Source organism: Amia ocellicauda, chromosome 3 (assembly GCF_036373705.1).
Source record: "Amia ocellicauda isolate fAmiCal2 chromosome 3, fAmiCal2.hap1, whole genome shotgun sequence".
NCBI classification, from domain to species: domain Eukaryota; kingdom Metazoa; phylum Chordata; class Actinopteri; order Amiiformes; family Amiidae; genus Amia; species Amia ocellicauda.
This window is the reverse complement of record NC_089852.1, coordinates 37412549-37428995: the sequence shown is the minus strand read 5'-3', so window position 1 is coordinate 37428995 and position 16447 is coordinate 37412549. Positions and strand designations below refer to the sequence as shown.

The window sequence follows — 16447 nt, the reverse complement described above, 5'->3', positions numbered from 1 at the left end:
CTGAGCAATAACAGCCTAAGATCAACAATTTAATGCTGGTACACAGCTGTGATCTCCTGTCGTTATCCGCAGAAGCAGCTATTGCATTACAATAATCAATGAATCCCAGGCTATCTGGTGACATAGCATATGGAGTGGGGGGGTGGTGGTGTGGTTGATTGATGAATTGGAATCTTGATCCAAGCTGAGCATTATGGGATCAACTTCAGAGATGTAATTGCTAGGGAATCAATCCCTGTTTTCTATGGTATATACAAAGTATTTTTCCATTCAGGAAATGTCCCCTGCTGGTCTGAAGCACTGTCGTATCCATTGGCAGGCCTCCTTTTGAGTGATTATTTTTCCATATGCTTTAGTAAATCCCCTAGTGCGATGTGAAAGTGTAACAGGCAAACAATACTTTGGAGAGATGTTCGTTTGGATGTTTCTGTCTTTTACGTTTCAAATACACTGATCTTTTACTTGCAGATATGACTTTGTGGAGGTTGAAGACACATCAGAGACAAGCACAGTCATTCGGGGAAGATGGTGTGGACACAAAGAAACCCCGCCAAGATTAACCTCCAAAACCAACACGATTAAGGTCACCTTTAAATCTGATGACTACTTTGTGGCCAAACCTGGATTCAAATTGTATTACAGTCTTGTGGTAAGTGACTGTGATTTTAAATCCGTTTGAGTACATTTGATCTCAATACGATACTTAATAGCATAGGAGTGGAATGGAATCGACTTAAGTGCTGTATCTTCACATGGTAAGTAGGCAAATAACAATGTATTATTGCTCTTCAATTATTTAAACGTGTGTATAGTCACATTGTTAATACTACATAACATTAAAGTACAATGTTCATTTTTAATTATTAATTATTAATATAACTAATTTGTTTTTCCAGAATTTAAATAGATCAAATATATTTAGATGTGAATTATATTTCCTCTCACTTCCCGTTTCCCAATGTGGTCACTTTTGAGTGACAGTTCATTAAACACGTCCGAATATCAAAAATAAATAGCACTTGTTTTTTTTAAGATGAAGCCCATCTTGTAAGAGAGTTATGTAGTCAGTTCTTTCTTTACTCCCAAGAAACTGTAAGCCCCCAAGAAACTACCTTTTTGAGAATGTAATTTGTTGCACAAAACCTTTAGGTGTAGTGTTTAGAGATAACAATGTAGCATGAATCACGCAAAATAACAGGGCCTCAGGCCTTATCTGCTTGACAGTTGTTTAACTCCTCCAAAGCAACTGTTTAAAAGATAACAGCCCTGACAAAATAAGACATTTTTAGTGCTGTTTTACACAAATGTATCCAGTTGTTACAAGAGTTCTTTAGCACATTGAGTTTAACATAATGTTTATTACAATGTCTTGAGGTATGAACTTGTCACACGCATATCAGTCAGTTATGAGTTTTGTTTCTTTGTAAATATTTTTTCAGTATTCTCAAATTTATCCATACTGTGGATATCAAGATTGTCCATTTATTTTAAAATGCTACAATCATTCCTTTGTACAGAATATTAGTCTTAAAAAAACAGCTTTTTTCACGGCTTGAGAGTAGTGTCTGTGTTCACTGACTGACAGTTTCTACAGAGGACGGGGATCTTTTCATACTTCAGCCCCTGGCAGTATCTAATGGTTAATGATGTGATGTTTTGAGTCTTGACAAGTTTCTTCCAGGGGTTGGTGAGGTTGTGATTTGCGTCAGATGTTCCTGTAGGCGTATTTGTTGCAGGAACTTTTTTACTTTCCATTTACCACCCACCCCAATTAGACCTAAAGAAGAATACTTGCTCAACACCATCAACAAACGATCCCAGGGTGGATGCGCTGTGCGGTGAGGTCATGAATTCTTAACTCCCCCGACCCAGCTCTGTCAATGCATGCTTATGTAAAAGGGACTGAGTTTTTGGACGGCATACAGTCTGCATTTGATGTTTCAACGCACAATAGGTTTGATTTTCAGAACGCTTTGGATCTCAAGTGAAGCATGGCAGTGCATTATATTAGCCATCTGAAATGTGTGATTTAGTATTTGTTTCAAAAGCTGGAAACAGTGGATAAGGAATTTCCAGTCATTCCTGTAACGATCGACCTATCATGACTGCAGCTGAAGTTTTTGAAATCACAACCACATCAATCACATTGCAATGCCATTTATTTATATTTCTGCTTAATGTGCCACGATTTCACAAAGAAAGGTGCACTTTCATATGCTACTTTGTTGGTTTATTAGCTGAAAGACACAGCATCTGTATTATTGTATAATATATAGTTGACTTTTTATTATTAATATATAATGAAGTTTCAAGAGCAGCATTCACTCCTGTATAACACTGAAAAATATGTGTTTGTGATAGAAGAATACCACATAATACAGTGATAAGGTTTCAGTGTTATGATAGTTGACATTAAATAATGTCAGACTCTTGGCAGTGCATATAGTTAGGTCCATAAATATTTGGACAGTGACACAATTGTCATAATTTGGGCTCTGGACGCCACCACAATGGATTTGAAAGGAAACAATCAAGATGTGTTTTAAGTGTAGACTTCCATCTTTAATTTGAGGGTAGTTACATCCAAAGATGAACGGTGTAGAAATTACACCCATTTTTATATGTGGTCCCCACAATTTTAGGGGCTCAAAAGTAAACTAACATATTCATGAATTAAATTGTGAGTTTCAACACTTGGTTGCAAATCCAGTCAATGATTGCCTGAAGTCTGGAGCCCATAGACATCACCAGATGCTGGGTTTTTTCCCTGGTGATGCTCTGCCAGGCCTGCACTGCAGCTATCTTTAGTTCCTGCTTGTTCTTGAGGCGTTTTGCCCTCAGTTTTGCCTTAGAAATCAAAACAAACCAATCAGAGAGAGTAAAAACATTAGGTGTGGCCAAATCAACTATTTGGTACATTCTTAAAAAGAAAGAATGTACTGGTGAGCTCAGGAACACCAAAAGGCCCAGAAGACCACGGAAAACAACTGTGGTGGATGACAGACTAATTATTTCCCTGGTGAAGAAAAACCCTTCACAACAGTTGGCCAGATCAAGAACACCCTCCAGGAGGTAGACATATCTGTGTCAAAGTCAACAATCAAGAGAAGACTTCACCAGAGTAAATACAGATGGTTTACCATAAGATGTAAACAGGAAACAGGAAGACCAGAGTAGAGTTTGCCAAAAAACATCTAAAGAACCCTGTACAGTTCTGAAACAACATCCTATGGACAGATGAGACAAAGATCAACTTGTACCAGAAAGATGGGAAGAGAAGAGTATTGAGAAGGGATGGACCTGCTCATGATCCGAAGCATACCACCTCATCTGTGAAGCATGTATGGCTGCCAAGGGAACTGGTTCCCTTGTATTTATTGATGATGTGACTGCTGACAAAAGCAGCAGGATGAATTCTGAAGTGTTAGGGCTATATTATCTTTTCACACTCAGCCAAATTTTTCAAAAATAATTGGACGGCGCTTCACAGTACAGATGGACAATGACCCGAAGCATACTGTGAAAGCAACCCAAGACTTTTTTAAGGTGAAGAAGTGGACTGTTCTGCAATGGCCAAGTCAATCACCTGACCTGAATCCAATTGAGCAGCAATTCACTTGCTGAAGGCAAAACTGAAGGCAAAACACCCCAAGAACAAGCAGGAACTAAAGACAGCTGCAGTGCAGGCCTGGCAGAGCATCACCAGGGAAGAAACCCAGCATCTGGTGATGTCTATGGGCTCCAGACTTCAGGCAGTCATTGACTGCAAAGGATTTGCAACCAAGTATTGAAACTCACAATTTAATTAATGATTATGTTAGTTTGTCCAAATAATTTTGAGACCCTACAATTGGGGGGACCACATATAAAAATTGATGTAATTCCTATACCGTTCACCCAATTTGGATGTAACTACTCTCACATTAAATATGAAAGTCCACACTTAAAACACATCTTGATTGTTTCCTTTCATATCCATTGTGGTGGCGTCCAGAGCCAAAATTATGACAGTTGTGTCACTGTCCAAATATTTATGGACCTAACTGTACTTTTGGAGTCCAATACTCATATTAAAGAAGTGTTACAGGTGTGCATTTTTTGAAATGCATTCTTCTATCCTCAATTCTATCAGTTTATTTTCTATTTCATTAAATGTAGTTTGTTACTTGTCAGAAATGGTAAGGTCATTCACCCACAGTAGTGATTAATGTTAGGCTTTACCTAACTGCATAGAAGTTGTGCTACATTGTATTGGGGGGGATTTGAGATATTGATTAATGCTCACTGATTGCTAAACCAAAGACCACTAGGCTCTGGAGACATGACCCACCAGCTCTGACCTGCACAGTGTGAAAGTGAAGGGTTAATTAATTAGTTTAAATGTATTTCCATGGACAGTCTACGGGCCACATGCAATAATTATACATCATGGAATACATAAACTGGTGCTTTCTGAGTCGGATCCCTTGTTTTGAACCATGATAGTGTTTCGAGCAGGAAGAAAAAAAGTTTATTTACATTTTCACATATTTAACAGCATTTGCAGTGTGAAATTGGCACTTCTTTAATTGGAAAGTGTTTCATCACTTTGTCAAAGTCTGAGATGCATTTATTTAGACATTGTTGTAGATGCATATTAATTACTATGACATCGCTTTTAGATTTGCTGGTAACACATCTGCCTTACTGAAATTGGAAAATGCTTATTAGACAAAGCCACATTTTTGTATTGTAGTATGATCAATATTAAAATAAAAATATATTCTCACGACAGAACAATAAACACTCCTAAACAAGCTTTTAATCGTTGTCAACTACACTGTAAAAATCAAACCAATTACACTGCAATACTGGTCTTAAAGTGGATGTTCAAATATCTTTCATCCAACATCTATGATTTTGTTAGATTGACAGGTTTCTAATTTGCTTTCTATAAATGTAAGCAAGCATTTACTTATGTTTTCCCATTGTGTTCATGAGAGCTCAGCATAGTTTATCATGATATGTATTTATGTCAATTACTATCATCAACTGTTGGAAAGAGACAAAAGAAGCAAATGGAATGGAGGTTTGTGGGAGATTCAATATGATTTCCAAGGGAAACCAGAATCTGTGCCTGAAAGGAGAGTGATTCCCGTGTGCACTGGCAGTATTAATGTATGAATGCAAAGCACAGACCCTGTACACAAGAATGGTACCAAAACAATCCAGCAAAGTATGGGAAGATGTAGACTTAGCAGAGCAGAGGCTGAAAAGAGTCTGCATTATTGTTTGCAAGAGTATGTTTAAGAAATGGCAAAAAAAAAACAGTACAAGCAAGTTGGACATGAGAAGCTGAAGATGTTCGTGGGAGAATCTTAGACCTTCATCCAGCAGCAGATTGACAAAGGCTGAAGATGATTCATATTTGTATATACAAGTACATCAAATATGAATGAATATCATTGATTGCAGCTTCGTCTTTGTCCAATGATTAACTCCCTGGACAGATTTAAACTTTTGTTAGGGAGAGAGGAGAAGACTTTTTATTTTTATGGATGACCTGTTGCTCAGAGTGTCTGAACAATATGACAACATGAGTTATGGGCCACAGAGATCTAATGCTGCATCCAGACAGTTTTTAAAATGTGAAGTGACAGTTGTCACCCCTCCCCCTGCCAAATATCAGTTTTGGAGGGAATTTGGTCGTAGAATCTTTGACTCTGCAGGAAAACAATTTCGTAACGTAATGCTCTTTGAGATAAAAGTCCACTGATGTGTCACGTTTTGACATGGTTTACAGGCTGCAGCACCATAGCAACCATCTAAACGCAGGCGAGGGCCAGCACATCGTACTGAAGTAGAAACTGAAACACTGTGTGACAAAGGACTCGCTCTTTCAGTACCACACGATTAATTTTATTAGCGCTTTACAACATTCCTATGCAATATGCACATTATGAAACAGATAAAGCTTATTTTATTCCCCAAGTTTGGGAAGAGTCTCCATTTAGTGCATTAAACTAATGGCCCAGTTAAGTGTTTGATCTTCATTCTTGTTCTCTTTCTTAGGATGATTTCCAACCAGCAGCATCAGAAACAAATTGGGAAGCAGTCACTATCTCTGTCTCAGTAAGTAATTTGCTCTCCCATCCATGACAAATTAAATGACTGATGTCGAAGTAAACGCACAACGTATTTGCAAGAAATAACAACCCCCCCCATCTGTCTCCCTCCTGCCGGTAGATAAAACATGGTGTGTGTTGCATTTTGTTATATATACTAGTTCAAACCCCATTGTGGGTCTTGCAGGTTGTTATTTTGTGCGTTTTTGTATCTAGATTGTTGAAGTGATACTAATTATGACAACATTAGGCTTAACATTTTCTATATACTGTACTTCAGTTGTGTTACTTATTTTAGATTCAATCCAGTGTTCATTTTTGGTTGTTTTTTTGCTTGATGTCTCCATGGTGAATTGTAATGCATAATTATAAGTGATACTTCTGATATTAAATCTGCTAGTTTAGAAATCATGTCATATTAGGAAGGTTAACTCTATACACACACGCAATGCAGTTGCTACATTTATGTATTTTTTAAGCATGTCTTCCAATTAAGGCTCTGGAGAGTCAGACTGCATAATTCAACTGGATTTCTATTACACCTTATCAATGCTTGGCATCTCAACGCGCTCTCTCATTTCCCCCTGCACTTAGTCATTACAGTATTTGAAAGGTAGAAAGAGGATTAACGCATGGCTGTGAATCTTGATTCATCAGGGACCGGCTGTGTTTTCCTCATCTGTGACCGATTCCCCGTTGACAGCGGCCGCGTTGGACCAGACCATCGCCGACTTCGACACCGTGGAAGAGCTTCTGAAGCATCTGAACCCGGACACATGGCAGGACGACCTTGAGAGCCTCTACACAGACACGGGCCACTACAGGGCCAGGACCTACCACGACCGCAAGCACAAGAGTAATGGCTCCCCTCTGACTGTCTATAGAGATCTATATTGAAAGCAGCACCATCCTGACCATACTAGCCTCTCTCTCTCTCTTTCTCTCACTCTCTCTCTGACAGAGCGAGCAAGAGAGAGAGAGATTGAAGTTTCCCAGTGATAGTCTGAAAGTGTCGCACATGCTCTCTCTTCCCAGCATCAGCATTTCCTGAATAAACATTTTGAAGCAATGTCTTTTCTTCCGAAAGTTCCCTAAGCCGGTATGATGGAGAAGCTGCCGTGATTGTAAATGCAGAGCGTACGCTGGGATCTAATTGGAAATTCAACCTGACCAGCCAGGCAGAAATGTTACTGCAGTCAGCATTTACCTTTATTTTCATTAAGAAAGAAAAAAAAAATCCTTGCACATTGCTTAAACAAGACAAATAAAGAATATGAAACTTAAATAACGTGTACAGTCATTTAGCATCTTGAGAGTGACTGACATACTAAATAACCAGCACTATATTGTACATTATCAAAAAAAGAATAAGAAATTAAAAAACATTCTGTCTTTAATTGTCTTTTTTCCCCTTCCATTTTTTAAAATCAGACCTCAAAGAAATTGCCACTATCATTAAATATCTAATCTTCTTCAAATCTAAACATTTATGGAGCATTTTTTATGGGCAGAAACAATATTAATTTCCAATTGATAGAAAATGGTTTGCAGCAAACGTTTCCGACCCGGGTGACTTGTGCAGTTGCCTACTTGACATTTTGAGGACTGGTGTAGAGCAGCAGTGACCTCTCCCTTGTCCATATAAATTATTTTCCCCCTCAATTAGCAGGAAACGAGCTGTACCTTTTGTGTGCGCTCGCCTCCCCGCTCTGTGCCCGGCCGGCTCTGCCAGGTCTCCCTCCAGGGATCTCTGACATTCATTCTGCGCCCACAGAGGTTTGGCTGTTCCCAGAGGGCAGCCCTGCTGAGGGTGGCTCTGGGGCCAAACCTTTAACTTGAAAATATGTTCACATTTACATTTCTATAACCTTCACATTCATCACAGAAGATTAACTTCACTATTATACTTCCTTCTTTGGTCTTTTAAGTGGGTTTTCTTGTTTTGTATTTTCATTTTTTGCCTTTGTGTTTGGTTTGGCCATCTCTGTTCTATGTCTTCAGGTTCCACTGTGAGCTCTTAACCAGGTGTTTATTGGCCTGGCTGGATCAATTACAGGATATTTCTGTGGTCAAGGTGCTGTTGATTCATGGAGACCAATAAAACCTACTGGGCTGTGGCCGACTCGGACTGAAGACCTGCACCAAACTGCTGATTGGGCAGTTTTCTGTTCCCCCTAAGCCCTGGCATGTTGTAATGGTTCTCTGCGCTCTGTCCTCATTTGACCTTCTCTCTCTCCAGTTGACCTCGACCGGCTGAACGAAGATGTGAAGAGATACAGCTGTACTCCCAGGAACTACTCAGTGAACCTGAGGGAGGAGCTCAAGGCCACGAATGCCGTGTTCTTCCCCCGATGTCTGCTGGTCCAACGCTGCGGGGGGAACTGCGCCTGCGGTACAGAAAACTGGCATTCGTGCACTTGCTCTCCGGGCAAAACCAGCGAGAAACTTTACGAGGTACGGTGCAGCGAGACGCTCTTTACACAGACCCGAAATAGATCTATTGAATGCTAAAAAAAATAATTCTGTTTCCTCTACTCTGCTTCAGGAAGACAGTTTCAGAATTTCAAGTACATGGGGTTCCTGTTGAGACGGATAGAGCAAATAAACTGTCTATATGCATAAAATTTGGCTTCCAGTACAGCTACAAGTTGAGAATTGTAGATGAATATAGTTTCTAGCCAAATGCTGGGATCGGGACTACAGTGATTGAGATGAATGGCTGTAGGCTGTGTCAGGAAGAAGTTTCACACAAAACTCACAACTACCGTTCCATCTTGAGAGAAGACGTTCACAGCCATTGGTATCTGCAGAACTAGCCTAAATGAAAGGCAGGATCCATCTTGCTCCTCAGCTCACCTTTAGCAACAGTTTTGTCCTCTCACTTATCAGACACTGCACTCATGAGCAGTTTGCCACTTTTCAAATGCTCTCTTCGGCCCCCACCACCCCCCTCTCTGTCCAAGTAATTGCATAATGATAATCCCTAAACCAAGCAGAAGAGAAAGCTGTTGCTTCCACAGTTACGCAGAGCTGAGAGCAATCATATATTTCTCGTATTACCCCTTTCAAAATGATACTCGTGGCCATTGCGCTAAACAAACCCGACAAACTCTTTGAAGATTAGAGTCACGAGTCGGCGAGAAAAAGCAGTCCAATTTCCATTCTGTTCAAACATCGCTTCCTGTCTTGTCTGGGAATGTGTCTGCCAATTCATTTTCCTCCTCTTATCAGTGTTGCACATTTAGCCTGTTCATGTTTCTTATTATAAAACACAGGGAAAATCCCCTAGCTGTCCTTCAGTTTATAACTATAATATTATCTCAGTTAGTATTCCTAACTAGCTTAAACTGACTCACACTGCATTCAAATCAAACCCAGCTGCCTAACCCCCTTTAACGTTTGTTTAGCTGAATGTAAGCTAGCTCCCGTAGCTTGTCACCTGCCACTTAGATGCCATATCTAAAATCATAGTACAAATATTTTAAATTATGTACAAACAGCAACAGAATGCATCACTGGATTAGCTTGCTGCCCTTCCACCTCTGCAACCCGACTTAAACATAGCCTACAAATTCCGCTTCAGGCTCTGATAGCAAGAACTAGATGATGAAATATTGCATATCTGTACCTGCCTCTATATGCCTGCGAGAGCTGTAGTCATTGGCTTGACATACTGTAGCATTTCTCTGGGAGGTTCACGCACATCTGATTTATGTCACATTAGGTTAACATTGAAAAGTTTCCAAATAGGCTATTTTTCAAGTTCATTTCAAAATACTTAAGATGGATTATTTTTGTCTTCCTGTTCACCCTACCTTTCTGACACCTTTCAGCGTTTACTCTTCATTCTGGTGACAATAAATGTGATTGCCACTTGGCAGATGTGTAGATGACCCACTTTAAAAGAAAGTTAATTGTAATTTAAAGAGTGAGCCGGTATGCACTGCAGTTAAATAATTTCATGCACAGGAGATCTTCTTTGAAACGAGAGCTGGAACCGTAAACCTGTTTGATGGGCATGTAATAAGCATGTTGCTCAACCAGTTAAGCATTTAACCCCTAATAATTACCTCCATTCACTATATCTCAGGTGCCAAAGTCAGTTTACTCAGTCAAATGCTTTCACTGGCTATGAAAACAATGGAATCTTAATTTGTTGACATACAAGCTACCCTGCAAAAGTCTTAAGGCTATGATACAATTGGCAACAGTATTGAGTCAATAAATCAAGCACTACTGGGGGAGCTATTGCCAGCTCTCATAAGATATGCTTTTATGAACCGCTTATTCTTTAACTCTGACACCTGTCAATCAAAGTCTGAATCTCTGCCTGGAGGAGATTACATTAGGAAAATCATCTGCATAAGAATATTCAATTCAAATGAAGTACTTTATGCTAAATATAAAGCAAATGCATTATGCTGTAATATATTAATAGAAATTGGAGAGTTTCTTTATTAATATGTTCATATTTCAATAACGACAATATCATATTTTGTGGCAGATGTGAAATCTTTGTATCGAGGGTGTGTGTATGTATAAATATACACCTATACATTCAAATTACAAAAATACTGTGTATTGTATATTAAAATAATTATACTACAGTATGCTACCATTGTATAATTTTGGAATGATTTCCCTTTTCTTTTTTTTTCTTAAAGTGTTACTCCCTGATAAATTAATTAAGAACAAAAATAATATTGCCTTGCCTGTATCACAGCAGCCGCAGAAACTTCAGATGGCAGGAGGCATGAAGCTGTGAAGAAGATTTAATTAAGAAACAACTTTACAAAAAATAAAAGTGCAGTTCACCACCGTATAGTTTCACTAATCCTCAGTAGTGAAAAAACACTTAAAGCTTGACTGGCAATTAATTGAGTCAACCAGCATATTGCAGCCCGTTTCAAAATAAAGTGTTAAGGTGGGGGAAAGATATGATGACTGACAGGTAAACTCTCTCTGCAATATTTCTAGTATTTCCATCTTAATAGGGAGTTAAGTGCAGTTACATTCCAAGTTAAAACTATTATTCATTTTCAAGGCAAAAATAGTAGGTAAACCAAGTTTGTTCCAATTGTTCCTTGTACGTCCGAAATCAACAGAAACGCACCCACAAGTACAGAATGTGTAACGACAGCAGCTAACTTTGTTGATGGAAGTTTCCATCAGCTTTTAGTGGGATTTCTGACTTCACCACTCAAGCATATACAATTTGCACACCTAGCAGATCCAATCCAATGCAAAAACTCAAACAGCCAGTTGAGTGAATGCTGGACCTGCAAGAGTCAAGTTCACAAAGCTTGATTTAAGGAGTCATGCTCAGTAATGTGAAAACAATCATTAATCCTTGTTATGGTATTGTTTTATATATATATATATATATATATATATATATATATATAATATATATATATATACTCCTGGTGCTGCTCAGTATCTGATTACTGCTTTGACGTGAAGCAACAGGAATGTTATTATGAAAACTTAAACACCTGTATGTGCACTTGGACCGATACTTGAGATTTCAGCATCACCACAGCTTTCTTTGGAGTATTTGCTAAAGGGTTCCCAGCACCAGTAACAGCTGCCTCCACTTTGTATTTGACTGGAAAATGGGAAATCCATGCGTGTTTCTTTTCCAGTGGGCTGAAAAGAAGTTAACATAATCGAGCAATGGTTCTTTCAAAGGCTGCTGCAATGAATTGTTTGAAAAGCTGCCACAATTTTTCTCATAGGTGCTGAAATTTACCCCAGAACCTGGATACTACCGAAGGAAAAGCAAAACGAAGGGCATAACACTGGCAGAAATTCACCTGGAGCACCACGAGCGCTGCGACTGCGTCTGTCACTCCCGACCACCCCGGTGAGAGAGCGGCATCTGAGAAATCGAGATGGGACCTTTATGCAGTTCAGATGGCCTTATTTTCTCCCCTTGTAAAGGACATTTGCTACTCTCCTCCATTGCAAATGAGTAAGCAACTTGCTGTGCTTGAGTTAAATTTCTTCTTACACTTGTGTTGTCTCGACTGAATGTTTCCTTTTGTAACACTCTGTGTTTTTGTATTTCCCGCCCCGGTTCTACAGGACAAAGAAATGAAAGGGTCCAATAAGTCAAGGCTATGGCACTTTCAAAAAGGTATTCAAAGACTGTAAACATCCCAAGAATATGTATTCATTTGATATACCTTCACTTCTAGTGTCAAAGGAACAAACAACATAAATAAATAAAAAGATTTTGGAAGATGAGTCAGAAATGTAAAATCTAGGAAGCAACCAGGTGAAAACCTTTCTATTTTTGCCCACTGAGACTTCCACACCATCACGCTTCAGTTATATTTCACCCTAGCTCTTGAAGTATGAACGTCCCTGCAGAGGAGAAAAACTGTTTGTTCAACAAGAAAGGGTGGCACACTGAACTCTGCAGCAGAGGAGCCCTAGTGCTTTGTTGTTGCCTTCAGTGCGCTCACCCTTTACAGACTTAGACACATATGCAAATTATGTTATTTATTATTTTATGGTCAATCCTCATTTGATCGCAGCCTCTTTATCATGAGGTTGTGTTGTATGAAACATTGGCTGCATTTATTACATTTGGTCATTATATTGCAAAGGGTGTGCAAGGCTTTTCAGTCCTGGGGATTGTCGTCACTGAAGCACTAGCACAAATCTCCTCACTGTTATTTTCTCTAGTATGTGCCTTTTATCATGCGACTATGGCTATATATCACCCTCCCTTTGATGCTCCTTTCCAATCATTAGACGGCTCCATCACACTCAGCTCTAAAGTACAAACAGATGTCCAGTGGTATTTATACAACCGTATGGATTGAATTAATAAAACGGAATTAGATCAACTCGGATTTGTTAATAAGTCTCAAACACTGAAAGAATTAACAGGCTCTTAATCAGACGCTCCCTTATGAAAAGCAACAAGATGTGCTCTGTGTGAACGGTGGGTAATCAGTATTTAATGTATTCATATTAAGCGACCCAGGGACACACTTAGCAAGGCTTTTGCACCTTTGTACAGTTCTGACTTTTATTTTCCCAAGCAATGCAGATTTATTGTGAAAACAAGACTGTTAATAGTGAAGTGTACATCTTTAAAAGGACACTTTGATTAACGTTTATAGTTGTCAAATTAAGAACATGACTTTCATTTCTCAGAATAATTAAACAAATAAATTAAAGGCTTATTAAATGTGGCCATGGGGGCTACTTTCAAACAAACATTGCAATTGATTCTCAGTCAGATTGCAGCACTGCGTGGGCACAGTACTGCTTATGTAGATTACCTGCAGGACTAAAGAAGATTGCCAACTCTGCCAAATCTGTCAATCAGATGTCCACTCAATATTTTGAAACACATGCATTTAATTCATAAATACTGCCTTGTAACTTTTTACTATGTATCTGTCAGAGTTTTGCTATTGTGACACAAATAAATATTTTGGGAAAAGTAAGCACAAATGGAAATCTGTATCCCAGCTGGATATGACTGTGGTGAGAAGCAAGTTCCCAACATTAATTTGAGTCAAAGTCAAATTGTTTATCTGCAGTGCAGATCTAAATATATATTCAACATAAAAATAATACTGAGTAGTGAATGGTTCAATTTTCATCACTTCAAAAACTGAGGATTTAAAAAAAGAAAAGTTATTTCAACCACTTCACAAGAAGAGAACCAACAATTGCTACATTTTTTAACTCACAGCCGACGTGCCATGTCAAACAGTTGAGTCTGAATAGACAAAGTGGTGCTTTGGAAAATACATTTCTGTTGTCAAAGGGCTCTTCAGATAGCGGATGTCCTTTACCGTCTCTAATTCTGGCCTTTCAAACAGATGGCAAGGACAGAAAAGAGCGTTGGAAGTGTGTGAAACAGGGATTCTTGTATTTCTTGTATTTGGACTTTCAGTGCCTTGAAGAAAAACTGGTCACTCACTTAATGAAACCGCTCAGTGGTTCATGATAGGAAATATATATAAAGAATGAAAAAACTAAGAATATCAACACTGTGTGATCTGGAATAAATTATCACAGTCTCTTTCAGTAAGAGAAAACAAATACGCCTATCAATGCAATGTGTATATATGTATATAGAGTTCGTAGTAAATTGAGTTTTTCAGCTTCCAGTTTATCACTTGCCTCAAATACGTAGAGGTAACAGTTGACACAAACTCTCAAAGCGTCAGTCTTCTGTTTTTTCCTGACTCTACTGTAATGGATGCAATAGCATTTTTATTTAACTATTCTTATAGCAGGAATTTACTTTTTTTTTTGTTAGTTGTTTAAAAAGGGGACTTATTACATTTATTCAGTTTTAGTGTATAGTTATTTTTTTATTAAACTTCTGTGTAAATAATATTAGTTAAACATATGCAATGTCTCAACACCATTATAACAATAATACTTAAATTGTAATCAGTCATTTTTTCCTATGATTACAACAACAATACAGACGGAAAGTGATACAAAATATATACATTTTAATGCCGATTTTGGCTTTTGACCGTACTCAACCTCCCCAGTCAATTTGAGTGGGTTCTTCTGTTAAGTTGTTATAATTAAATTAAATGGTCTGCCTACTTCAGCTGTGTAGCACCAGGGTTGTTCATTTGGAGAATATTATTCATAAACATATTTGCAACACTATTCAATCCAACAAGAGAGAGTCTTCTAGGCCCACACAATACACATGATATGCAGCTGCTTTAGGTATTTGTGAATTTATCAAATTACAGCTCATATGCACATTTCCAAGCAAAAGGCCACACTGTCCGGCAGCTCAGGTCATGCTTGCAATGGACAATTCATGCTGGATCTCGACTGCCTTGGTGACAAAATCCTCCAAGAGCAACACATTTGGTTTACATTTCATTTCGATTTCTGCCGCAGGAAAATGGCAGCCAATAAAAGCTATGCAGGCTCTCGGATGATGGCAAGATGTTTGTTTAGGTAATGCGACATGCATGCAGTGGAGGAAAAATTAAGTGTGTTCATTTTGGAAGCAATATGTAATGTATCTGGAAATAAATGTTTAATACATCCCAGATAATGTAATAATAATGAGGCCAATTGGAAATTAAATGATGACACGTTTGCAAAACAGGCGCAGATGTTTACTTGTGATTGGAATGCCTCTCGTTCAGCGATCATGAAGTGCACTGAACACATCTCTGTCATCAGATTTTGTATTTTACACTTCATTTTCTAATACTGTCATCTCCAGATTTGAAATGGTTTACCATCTTTTACTGTATCTGTTGTATAACCCCCCTCCCCCAAAATATGCATCACAGGCTGGTTACAATTTTAAAAAAGTGATTAATCTGTGCACAATAAAGGCTTTGTACGCTTTCATTTCATAAGAATTAACAATTTGCCTACCTAGTTCAAAAACGATCTGCTTAATCAATCATTTATTTTGTACCTCAATTTATGAAAGTTATAAGTTGGTTGGTTTCATTAACAAATCTATGCCCACTTAATAAATACAAATGTAGGACATCATCATAGTGTATCATCCTTTTGCTTTAAAACAAGAGAATTGTAATTAGTACCCCTTTGTTGTGTTGGAATGTAAAGATTGCTTTTGAAAGGGATAAAGTAAAGGAATATTTTTTGTTACGAAAATTCAATAAAAGTACTATATATAATATTGATTGCCTTTGTTTTTATTGTTTATCGCTCTGCATTTGTTTTAAACAGGTTTGTGTATATTATATATCATCATCATCAGCCCATATCGATCCACTGCTGGATGAAAGCTCCCCAAGATGTTTCCACTTGCTTCAAGCTACAGCTTCTTTTCCATGTCACGTCTGCAAAGTTTATCATGTCATCTTCCCATCTTTGTGGTCTAGGTCTTCTAGGTCTTTTTTCATCTTTGATCTGATTTTCTTGTCCATTCATTCTCCTCTTCTTATTCTGAGCATATTTCCCTGCTCCTCTGTCGTCCACACTCACACACACATAAACAATTGATGAACTAGAAGCATGATTTTCTTATTCCATCAGTGTCTGATGCCTGAAGGCAATTAAACTAAATGTCTGTATATAGAAAACTAAAGTACTGATAAGATTATTTAAGATGATGGTGAACTCAGTTTGAAAAGAACATTTACATTTCCTACAAGTCTTACTTCTGTTTGAAGCTGTCAAGGTCCACAGTTAACATTCATCTACCAGGACACCAGAAAGCTCCCCGGTTAACCTGAAATACTGTTTAAATATAAATACTTCTCGTGTGATATATGACTAACAGCACAATCTAGCCCTGGTGATACATGTAGAACTGGAAAGTTATAAATACAAGGTTTTTCAAAAGCATTATTTAT

At 38.2% G+C, this 16447-nt stretch overlaps 1 protein-coding gene across 2 annotated transcripts in view; it reads left to right on the top strand.

Annotated features, from left to right (window-relative positions):
* Positions 1-15768, top strand: part of pdgfd (platelet derived growth factor d) — a 41614-nt gene extending 25846 nt beyond the window's left edge. For both annotated transcript variants that reach the window (XM_066699289.1, XM_066699288.1), the window contains exons 3-7: positions 469-649; positions 6052-6111; positions 6762-6960; positions 8344-8558; positions 11843-15768. In XM_066699289.1, the coding sequence (XP_066555386.1) occupies positions 469-649; positions 6052-6111; positions 6762-6960; positions 8344-8558; positions 11843-11974 (787 nt within the window). In that variant the 3' untranslated portion in view covers positions 11975-15768. The remainder of the gene's footprint in view (positions 1-468; positions 650-6051; positions 6112-6761; positions 6961-8343; positions 8559-11842) is intronic.
* Positions 15769-16447: the final 679 nt, after the last annotated feature.